General features: G+C 37.0%; 1 protein-coding gene and 1 long non-coding RNA gene across 14 annotated transcripts in view; both read right to left on the bottom strand.

Annotated features, from left to right (window-relative positions):
• The window catches only part of LOC139977083 (rho guanine nucleotide exchange factor 11-like), a 177,320-nt gene that overhangs the window by 32,726 nt on the left and 132,289 nt on the right, over nt 1-12,305 (bottom strand). For all 13 annotated transcript variants that reach the window (XM_071986119.1, XM_071986120.1, XM_071986108.1 and 10 more), the window contains one exon: nt 2,488-2,565. In XM_071986119.1, the coding sequence (XP_071842220.1) occupies nt 2,488-2,565 (78 nt within the window). The remainder of the gene's footprint in view (nt 1-2,487; nt 2,566-12,305) is intronic.
• On the bottom strand, nt 2,566-12,214 carry LOC139977085 (uncharacterized). Its single transcript, XR_011796418.1, has 2 exons — nt 9,706-12,214; nt 2,566-4,576 (listed from the first exon to the last, which is right to left on the bottom strand). It is a non-coding gene; the product is annotated as an uncharacterized lncRNA (long non-coding RNA).

The following is a 12,305-nucleotide window of genomic DNA, read 5'->3' as shown; positions in this document are numbered from 1 at the left end:
CCTACACAGCCCCCCCCCACCTCCCACCCCAGCGACCCTTTTTTGACTCAGTGCCTAAGAGCGACTTTTGCATATGTAATGAGGAAAAGATTGTCAGAGCAGAATATCATGACAATCAGTGTATTTTGTGGAAAGTGGAATACAGTTAATATACTGTACACCGACTAGCAAAGAGAGTAAGCTATGATCTAATATCAACATAGTGACAGCCTCACATCATGGTATAGAACTGGCTTTTAAAACAAAATGTAATCTCTCCTTCTGGACGCCTCTTATACGCCTGAATGAAAACACTACTAAGGTCATTTCATATCCTGTCCGGGATTTGTGGGAACAAAATAAAAATATGACGATTTAATCTTTGAAATCGGCGTCTACTTAGCCTTGCAAATCTGTTCTGTTTGAAGATTTCATTTCAAATAATCCTTGAGGGAATCTTAGACAGAGGTCAAAAACCTGGCTGGTTTGTAGCCTTACATAAAGAAATCTGGACTTGCCTCAAGTCTCCTGCATAAAACTGAAATTAACAATTCCACTTCACAGAAATGACACATCAATCACGAAGAAGTATGAAGTTTCTCTCCGCACCGGATTTCATTCAGTTAAGCCATTCCAATTAATAAAAGACGCACTAGGTACAATTATTACCACAGAATGACTATCCTTAATTTCCTCCTCCCTCCCAACCCCCTCCCCAACCTCCTCTCTGTTCATCTCCTACCCATTGGGTATACTTTCCATGGTGAAGTGCTATTCTTTCATAACTACCATAACATTCAATATTTCTCTCAGCTAATTTGATACACCTTAATTCACCTCAACATTTTAATTCATTAATGATTCCATTCTAATTTATAATTCATTTTCTATATTTTTTTCCAAATGTCAACTATAATGCTAAATGACAGATTGCTGGGGGAGATGCCAATGTTAAACTGTCTGCAATGTTCTTCAGAAGAGGTAGAAACAGACTCTTGTTGCTACAATCACTGGTTCTAGCCAGCGGAAAAAGCAAAATCTCTCAAAATTTAATTGCTCTTTACATCTACAAATTTCAGCTCAGTATTGCAGATGACATTTTAAGTATAAAACATTGGCCTCAATTGGAAGGGCTATCACTGGACCAAACAAGGATTGAAAAATTAAAATAACAAACTTTAATTCATTCCAAGAAAAAATATACGAAAAAATAAGAAATTCTAAGAAAATATAACTATTGCGATGACTAATTTTATTCAGAGGGTCAAGTTAAAACAGTCTTTGCAAAAAAACCTCTATAGAGTTGCAAGAAAGTGAGACATTTAATACTACACCATTTTCTCTGAGCATATGAGCACAGAATTCTGTGTGTATAGTAGGCTTGACCTATATGTACATTTATTGTGTTAGTATTGTAGGCCTAGGCTGTATCTTGATATTTATATAGTGATGACAAATCCCAACAAATACTAACATTATATTCTATGTACTATATGTATTGTTACAGTAGGTTTGACCTATATATACATTAATTGTGTTAGTATTATAGGCCTAGGCTGTCTTGATATGTATATGACAAATCTCAACAAATACTATATTTTATTACATACGTACAAACATACTAACAAATGAACAAACAAACGATGAAATGTTGCTATGAATATCAGAGAGCCAACCGATCGAGATGCATGAACATCTTCTGCAATACTGTATGTAATAAACTTTAACTTATATATTTGGCACTCAGGATAATTGTCAAAGAGCAAATTGCCTGTTTTACTTGCAGTTACAAACACAGCTGGTGGAATAATGTTGGTTAATTATCATACTTCAGTTGTATGACATATATGCCATCTCATCAGTTTGACTTGCGGATATTTCAATCTCAAAATGAGTTTAAGATTATAACAAAGCATTCATGATAATTTCCGATGTGCTATGTTTTTGTACGAGATTTTAAAATAAGGCCTATTCTTTGACAACCAAGTTGAGTCCTTCATTACTTGCTATTAACTTTTACTTTGGTGAAGAAACAAAACCAGAACATTTTTATCTAATTTTGAATGATATAATATAAAGAGAGTTAAATAAATTGATGATTATATGTCAAATATAATTACTAGTGTATAGTTTAGTATTACTCTACGATCCTCAAATCAGCTACTGCTCCATGTACCTCAGTGGAAACTCAAGTCATTTGGTCAACGATCGTTTTCTAATGCCGCTCCTACTCTTTGGAACTCACTTCCACTGCACATCAAGTCGGCACCCAACGTTAACATTTTCAAAAACAGACTCAAAACTTATCAATTTTTGACTGCCTTCCCTGAGCACTAGCGCCACTGAGCATTGGTTTTCCTCTGAATATTGGCGCTATATAAATTTGCATTTATTATTATAATAAATATTGAACCTATAAATCATACCATATGTTTGAAATATACTGACATCATGTGAAATATTTAACATATATGTTTCTGGCTTTTAAAAGTTTGTTTGGGTACTTACTTTCCAGATAAACTTGACTGCGAGCTGAGGTGGCCAGTGTGAACGGCCATGACAGAATGTGGGTCCACGTCGACATCACTGTAATGCGAAGGAGAAACAGAACGATCAAAGGTGTTGCTCTTTGTTGGCGGATCAACGGGGGATATTTTCCTACGGATCTCGATCCAACCCGTTAGGTTATACCTGCCAAATTTATTGCTGTGCTTATCATGTTTCATGGTTCGTACAATCCATGTGTGGTTGTCAGCGTGATACATAATGGCCAGGTTTATCATTGGTTAGTATCAAGCAATATATCATGAATATTCATAAAGTGATTAAAATTGAACACTCGTGTCAAAGGTCAAAGGTCATTGTCCAACTTTTTTTTCCCAACGATATAACTTTTGAGGTAAATCCAAGAATATGACTGCAAAAAAGGACATTCCTGGTATATTGAAAGACAACTGACGTAAATGGCTTACTTTACTTAAAAATTGCTTTGCACAAATTGAGATTGACAAAGCAAATTAAACATCCCAGACGAATAAACACAATGTTTGTTTCTTTTTCTTTTCCTCATTCGGGTAAAGAACAAACGACCAAAACAAAGCACAGTAATTCCCTTTATAAAATACTACATATTCTGTTCATGGTCTTTGATCCTTTTGCAACAATTTTTGACAAATATATCTCAATTTTGAACACAATTTCAAAATGAACTGCATGAGATGAGAATGAATATGAACGATGAGAATGAATCCATTTGCCGTAACGAAACACGGCAACTACTACTATGTGGTCCCTGCTTCCTATCGATAAATTAATTTAAGATATTCCCAAACAATCTGTCACGACGAGATGACATTTTCCACATAGTGAGATTAAATCCTCTACAATCCAGACTAAGATTCCTGTGCACGTCCGACTTATTCTTCCTACCGGTCGGCTGTCAGAATATCGAGATGCAAAATCGTTGCTAAAATATCAACTCCTTATCACTCCTAACGATAACATTGCACTATCTAATATCATTTCTTGTTCTTGTGCTAAATTGCTTGTAGACCGTACCGACATTCCAACCGTCTCAAAAATTCTGTTTGATTCCGATATATGGAAAAGAAAGTCTCTACTCCAAGCCATGGATGAGTGAGTAGTAAGCAAGTGGGTATAGGTGTATTGACGACGACATGCATGCATGCATGCTTGTCAGGTTTTTTCCCGATAAACGCAAACTACTGTTACAATATGAGGATCACTCTAGCACGACATCTGGTGACACTAGAAACCATCTCCGTACGGTGAATAGACACATTCTTTCGCTAATGCGAAAATAGGAAACGGCATCAGGAAGTGACATTTATCAATAAATACAGAGTGTCTGACCTTGGGGGAGATTTGTAGAATTCTGGGACTAGCACATTATCGATGTCACCAGATAGTAGCTAAAACAGACAGCCAGGAATCTTTCAAACAAGTGTGAGCCAAAGCAACGATCGCAGGAGGAAGATGCAACGGACGTGCATGCGATCAACGAGGAATTCCAGGACGAGCATCTCAATTAAATAGCGATCGTACGGGTTTGAGAAATGTAAACTATCTTTGAAGACGACAGCGACAGGATAAAGAAGGAAGAGAGAAAACCCACATGAGAAAATGACGTGTTCGGTGAGAGAGTTTAGACACACAGACAATTTCAAACAAAGAGAGAGAGAAACGAAAGATGATTAACGGATCGAGGTATTAAAAGTCGCAAAACTTGTTGCCGGTAGCGACGGAACTGTCGACGTACATACCTTCCCTCTTGCATTATTTTGCGAGGAACATTATTAGTCGCTGAACATTATTAGTCCGTGAACATTATTAGTCTGTTATACACTACGGGCCGACAGAAATGTAAAGCTTGAATCAAACGGATAAAGATTAACAATAGGAGACAAGCTAAGGCGACATCCTCCGTCGAAATCTAAGAATTGTATCGGATTTTAAACCTTCTTGCAATCCGCGAGGAGTGCGTTCAGCATTTATCGTATCAGATTGGGTGTCAAGAGCAGTCACGGTCCACGATGCTTTGAAATGACTTCAGACGAGATGTTGAATCAGAACTTCACTACCTCAGCAAAAAAAATAAATATTGAACGTGGGAATGCTTTCTTGCAACCTGGTTAAACCCGTAGCTGTTATTAAGTGTAATGAATTTCTTCTACTGGTGAGCATCATTTGCATTGTAGCAAATACTAATAGTTCGTACAGAGGAGTAAAACAACACTATTTCAGCTATTTACCATCCACCAGGATGTCATATCCGCCTGTACAAATTTTACACACAAAATCCCAAACCCAGTATTAATTATTCAATCTCTTCGAATACACTCCAAAAATTAATTTTTTCGGCTCCTAACATATTTCCTTCTTTCTTCCAAACAATATTATTTTCCTTGCAATTATTTTCCCCCACTAAAGATATATCTGCTTGACGTGTCTTTCTTAACAACAAATTTATGACACTAGGGAATCGTAATGAAAGTGCTATTTTTTTGTATAAGTTTTAAAGCTAAACACTCTCGCTTGTGATAGCATCTTATCGTCTCGGACCCATTCCAAATGAAAGATGTCACCATATTTTGAGAATTACAGAAAATTGGCTAGTGAAAGATTACAAAATGTTCTACAGATGTAATAGATCTCTCGTGAAAGAATTTACCAAGAGATGCAAAATTATCTACTATGCAAACAAGCCTCCTCTCCAAGTTGTTTCTTCGTTTTTCCAGGACAGGGCAGAACCTGTCGAATAAACACCACCCTTCTTCACGTCGATCTACGGCAAAGAACGAGTGATTTACGCTAATAAGTGCGGCTGCATTAAACAAACGCTCTCTCGACAGGAGTGTGAGCAATCAACACACTTGTCCAGGAATAAGCCAAGCATACAGCGTTGTGACTGTTAAATTTCAATAATAAAAAACACACCGGCGAGGCCGCTACGACGACGTAAAGAGTTGAGATGGAGGACGAAGGACGCATAGAGTGCTGGGAAAGCCTTAGGGGGTGGTTAAGGAGCAACGAGTTTATTTTGAGATGATTAAACGGTAGATTATTGACAAAGGGGGAATGCCTAATTCGCTGGGTATTTATTACCGTTGCTAATTTTTTATTTTACACAATTCAATTATGAATCGACAGTCTTCGGTTAAAATTAATGTCCAAGACAGTAATAAAAACTCATATTTCATATTAGGTTAGACTGGTTAAAACTCAAATCAAGCGATTAATTAAGTAATTGAGGTTCAAGCAATTGAGGTTAAACTATCTTAACTCCTAAATAATGGCTTTTCAAAATATTTTCAAACTGTTCTTTGCTTTTTGTTTTTTTGACATCTTTTTGTCAATATTCAATTTCATTTCTTCTCTTCTGCTTGTTCTGATTTGATCCCTAACTTCCTCCTACAATATAAAACTTAAGATACTTTGGTAACCCTGCACTCCCCCCCCCCACTCCCCACCCTGGCACCACCACGATACCTAATTTTCATGCGCATAGATTGATGCATGGTATCTTATACCTTTTTGAAGGGCTGTTTTCACAATTGCAGGCCATTTATTTTATTCAATTGCCTTTATTTAGATCGTTTTCTTGTATATTTTATCATAATATTATAATTTAAAAAATGGATTTACAATTAATTAAATTGACAAAAGATGTCAGGCTGCTAAACATTCACACTTGTGTATTATTGCCATATTACAAATTCTCTAAGATTATTTCTAAATATGGTAAAATTGACTATTACAAAAACCCTAGAATACCTTTAATACCTAACAATACTTTAAACATACGTTTTATTTCTTCGAGTTACAGAGTTTCATGATTAAGAGTCGATGTTCTCCACCTCTATTTTCAAATCACTTCTCTTCCCCCCAACCATTCAAATCCATAGTCCTGGATGCACCCCAAAGACCTTTCCGATGGTTCTAATTAAGAACATTCTATCAGGATAAATTATGAACACATGCCACATTCTTCATATTACGAGCAGAAATGGAAATCGTGCAAAATCCTACTGAATCTAAGCAACCGCAAGCAATCTAATTTTTGTTTACGTCGTAGACATCAAAACAAAGGCAGTCATCCATGACACAATCAACCTCACATCGTATCATTGCTTGGCAGTTGTTTAATGTAACCTAAGAGACTCAAGGAAATTAGAGACAGCTAAATTTATTCTACATCTTTAAATCATCCTCCCCTCCCCCCCCCATCATTTTTTTTTTTGGTCTTCTTTTCTAATCACTTGATACTCGTTTAAAAGTCAGAAAAAATAAAAAGAAACAGAAGTTAGGGTAAAGATTTTTAACGACTGATGCTATTTACGATTAACACCTTTGTTGAATTGGGAAAAGACGTGACGAGGGGGAACAAGGGAGAGCTAGGTTTGCTTGGTCTTTGTGTCCGGTACTATTCTGGAAGAGCATCTCTTCACAAAGACGAGTAATTACGAATGTTGTTAATGTGATTGTCCTTAAAGGTTCTTCATCCATTGAGAATAGAAAATAACAAAAATTAAATTAGACTATTGGAAAAAAAAAAAAAATGAAAATAGAGTCACTGATTACTTGTCAAGTGACATTTCTTCATTCATAAATTTCATAAAAGTTGTGTGATCCTTCCCCCCCCCTCCATTCCCCTCCCGCTAAAACAAATCGAAGCCATGGAATATTTTTATTAGCTCTTTATGTCATAAAGAGATAAAGTTCTCTTTGTGTGATAACATTAAATTAAAGATTAATTAAATATTTTTGTTTTTCTTTATTGCTGGAGGGATGCTTCGAATGGGCAAGAGAATTTGGAAACTGTCGCGTGTGATGCTTGTGTTCCAACGACTGATTCTGTGTTCTGACTTTTCTGATATTTCATCTGTTAGGAGGACAAAGCTAGGATATAATCTAATCACAATCTACAGCATGGGAAAACTTGTTAGGATACACTGCAAGTTAAAAGAGAAAAACTAAATGGAATCGAAGCAGATGGTGCGTGCATAAACCATACTCAGAGACTAATTTTTCCTTTTTACCATGAAACTCAGCAGAGAGATCAACAAACTCACAATTCCCTCCAAGTTCCAACTACCATCTCTTGCTGTTGATTTCCTTTTCACCATGTACATGTATCTTTTGCTACTACCATCACCATCCTACTCAAAAGCTGTCCATTCCATCTATTTCCCTGCCCAATTTATTCATGTGTCCCTCATCCCCTACTATACCATACCATCCTCTCAGTTGCTACCATCACATTCTCACAACCTATTTATCTTATCCATTTCATGCCCTATCTATTCATGTGTCCCTCATCCCCTACACTATCCAAGTTCCTACCATTCCTCCATAGCAATTTATGCATGAAATTCAACTTCAATTAAGATTTGGTTAAAACAGAATTACAGCCTTCTCATGAATAATTCATTTCTATGTTGTGATATGTAAATGAGCCCTGCAGACCTGATAGGATGCAGGTCATTATTCCATTACATGAATGCACTACAAATTTTCAATAACTATTAAGAATAATAATTAAAAAATATTTTTCCTGAATCTTTAAATAAAAACTTGTCGAGAATCTCTTTTAGAAAGTTTCTAATTACCATTCCATAGCACGACCATGAAAACCTCTTTTAATTCGAGCAAGTAATGGCGCTATAAGGTTCCAAAAATATTAGTCATATTTGAAGACACAGAAAGAAAGCCACTAAGTAATCAAAACAGAATCATTCCTCCATTTCATGCGTGTCTGAATATATGTTATTACATTTCGCTGCATCAAGTGACTGAGGGAACATGATACCCCAAGAGGAGTGGAAAACTTTCCACGGAATATGTAATCGTATTCTCCCTGACATGTAATAACTTTAAACTTAATCCCATGGGATTTAATAGAGGAGTAATAATCTACATTCTAATCTCCCAGGATTTACAAAATGAGAATCTTATCTCATATGAACAGAACTGAAAACTACCGTTTGGTGCGGATATGCAACGAGGTGGTACGAGAGAGAATGGACTGCATAATAGCTGTCAGCTTCCAAACCGTATGTTATGTCTAGGAACAAGAGAAACTGGATAGAGGGGGGGGGGGGGGAAACGATCTTTGCTGTGTAAATAATCATTGGTTATTTTCTGCTGCTTCTTTTGTGACTAAAATATTAAGCACAACTTATTCTGCCTTCTGGAAATTATCAATCATGTTGGTGGGATTAATAACTATGTGAAAATTTGAAAAAGAGTAACGTGTATCCCTGTTACATGAGATACCGTGGCTTATGACAGGCACCCACCCGCAAGCAAAGAAATAGCTTAATGATCAACACCAGTTAAGGGCTGGGTATCTCAATGATCAACACCACCTAAAGGCTGGATATCTCAGGGATCAACACCACCTAAAGGCTGGATATTTCAGGTATCGCCACAAGTTATTGGCTGGATATCTCAGGGATCAACACCACCTAAAGGCTGGATATTTCAGGTATCGCCACAAGTTATTGGCTGGATATCTCAGGGATCAACACCACCTAAAGGCTGGATATTTCAGGTATCAACACCAGTTAAGGGCTGGATATTTCAGGGATCGCTACAAGTTAATGGATGGATATCTCACGGATCGACACAACCTAAGGGCTGGATATCTCATGGATCAACACCACCTTAGGGTTTGATATATCAGGGATCGACACCACCTAAATGCTGGATATTTCAGGTATCGACACCAGTTAAGGGCTGGATATATCAGGGATCGACAATATTAGGGATCGCCACCACCTAAATGCTGGATATTGCAAGGATCGACACCGGTTAAGGGCTGGTTATATTAGGGATTGACACCAGCTATATCTTTGCTACAGGTACTCATCAGAAGCCAAAGTACCCTGTTTTGACCTTGAAACCCGGGGAACAAACCCTAGTGTCATTTAATCCAACCAAGAATGTTTCCATGGAAGGGGTATCAAGTGAGAGTTGACTCTTTTTTTTTTGTAAAACCACTTATTTTACATAAATTAACAACAGAAGACTGACCAGGAAATTACCAACATTTTTGAGAAAACCGACAAGAATTATTTGGCTGCATGGAACTGGATATGAATAGGTGGTCTCCGGAGTTCAGAAAGAAAGAGATATTTTGTCGTGAAAATGGGGAAAAACCAAGTTGAGTAAACAGATCATTGAACTGGACCAGCGATATACTACCTGATGCTATGGATCTGGATCTGGATATACCAAGTGGTTGCACTACGACGCAGACCATTGTGGACTTTGGGACTATCACGATCTTCCATGTCGTTTACCGAGCCACGGATCAAATCGGTCCCTTGGCATCTCTCCTTACGCAAGTCTGAGAGGCCAATGGCTTATCCAAATGTAGACGAACACTCGGAATCAACACACCCCACTCCCTACGGCCGAGTTGAACCGACTCTTCTTCTGTTCAGGAGAGCTGCTGTGTTAAGTTGTCAGTGATGCTAATGACCGACTGACGACATTTAGAACAGATGGAGAAACCTAAGAGGAACGTCCCAGGGAATAGTACCGGATCAAAATGGCTGTCGTATGCATCCTTTGTTTGCCGTGGGTAACCTCAGACCACGCTGAAGAACCACTCGTAGGTGATTATAATCCAAACCGCAGAGAGGATTCTCAACTGGGAATCGTCTGCCACGGACAATCCGACCGAGAAATGATCTTGCAAAATATGACGACAACTGTGTCTGCTTCACATGCTGCCTCTATCCATATATGTTTCCATCCATCGATCAATCAATTTTCCAGCCATTCAATGGGATTCCTTTTACAGCTGCTTTTGGCATTTTTTCCCCCCACAAATCTTTCAAAGATTAAAGCCCCACGCAGAATAGATCACAACTTTTTCTCTTTTGGTTTCAATCCGTTCAATCGGTTGGGCGAACCCTCGGAAGTCAATGCAATGTACTCGGCCGAATGTAAAATCAGATATGAGTATAAACGACCAAAAGACAATAAGTGAAACGCTAACTCACGGGATCTACGAGATATAACAGGAAGTACTTGGAACTCCATAAATGACACTGGATGAAAATTTTGGTATAACTTACAATAGGCAGAACAAAAGTCAGAAGTAACATGATACCGAAACCCAGGAAGAAGACAAAGTTTCATGGTTTATGTTTGGTGCAATCATAACCACTAAAGTTAACACAACGAAACTGAATAATGAATACTATCGCATACACATGAAGTAGAGACAAAGGTGAATAAAGTCCAACAACTGCTAAAATTTGACAGAGTCTATAACCTGTCGATCTGCTTAACTCGCAATAAAACGACGATAATCAAAATAGCTATGGAGAAATAATATTTATTAGATGAATCAGATCTTTTCAAAAAGAATCACAACTTTGGGCTTTCCAAGTATTACAGGAAAAGCAGAGACATATAATCCATGAAAAGAGTGTTGGGTTTAGCTGACCAATCACAAATCCATTACAGGTCGTGAAATTTACATAGAAAATCACAAAATTTAGGGGCAGCTGGCCAACATCGTTCTTTTCATAAGGAGAGCTTCCATACTGAGGTGCCTAAAAATCGGTAATTTGCTTCAAAAAGGTACAAACACTGACGAAGTAAAAAAGAGAGATTAATGAACTATCAAAAGGGGAAATATGTTGGATCATCATTCCTATAATAATATCTATAAATAGAAATGAAACAAATTGTAAATTAAGCATCGCATACAAACAGAGGACATTTCTGAACAGTGTACTGTGGTGTGAGAGTACTGTACTGGATGTCTGGATATCGAAACTGTTCAGAATAAACAAAACAAACAAATAAATACATAAACAAACACAAACATAAACAGACAAACAATGTCTTCTTCTGCAGTATTACTATTTATAAATATGGACCCACAAATCAATCATGTTTTGCTATTTGATTCTCTCTCACTATCTCTCTCTCCTTCCTGTGAGAGAAGGAAACCCATAAACCTTGGATGAATGACCTTTGACCTTTGATTCGGAGTGTCTATAAACAAATGTTAATGAATATGCATACAAACATCACCATACAATGAGATTTAATGTAATGGAGACTATAAAATGAGCAAGAATGAATCACTGAATAATCATAAGAACAGAACAGAAGACCATGATTAGAATATGCAAAATAGCAAGCAAATGCAAATATTATTGAATGATTAATGAGATGAGAGAGTATGGCCAGTCCAGGGTTTATTTACTGATGTTTAATCCACCATCACCTACATTGGGGGAGGGGCCATTCCCCTCGCCCCCCTTACATTTGAGAAAAAAACACGTTCACAATAATTATGAATTAGTTGGAAAATGTTACAAAATTGGTGAAATAGTCAAGGTTATTTTTATATTTCTCTTTACAGTTTCAGTATAATAAACTGTTTTTTTAAAAAATATCATTGATAATAAATCAGTTTGGTTAATCAATCAAAAAATTAAAATAAATTAACTTCAAAAATAAACTGAAAATGAAATTGGTTTCCTTGAAAGATTTTTTTTTATTTCATTTTAGACAGATGCTGAATAGTCACACCATGTGGTGTTAATTCATTTCTGAGACTTTTGAAAGGTTTTCCAATTATCCAATGGTTTGCTCTCCTACTGTAGGTATTATGAAGTACATTGTCCGAGTCTGGAAAAGTACGAAGATTCCACCCAACCACCAAGCTCTCTTTGTTTTCTTCACTATCTTCCCCTTCCCCCCACCCCCCAGACCAAAATACTTAAACTCATACTGAAATCACTCCTATTCACAACATTTATGATCTCCCCTCCTCA

This window comes from Apostichopus japonicus, chromosome 12, assembly GCF_037975245.1.
Source record: "Apostichopus japonicus isolate 1M-3 chromosome 12, ASM3797524v1, whole genome shotgun sequence".
NCBI lineage: Eukaryota > Metazoa > Echinodermata > Holothuroidea > Aspidochirotida > Stichopodidae > Apostichopus > Apostichopus japonicus.
The sequence above is the reverse complement of the archived record's forward strand: the minus strand, read 5'-3'. Positions and strand labels throughout refer to the sequence as shown.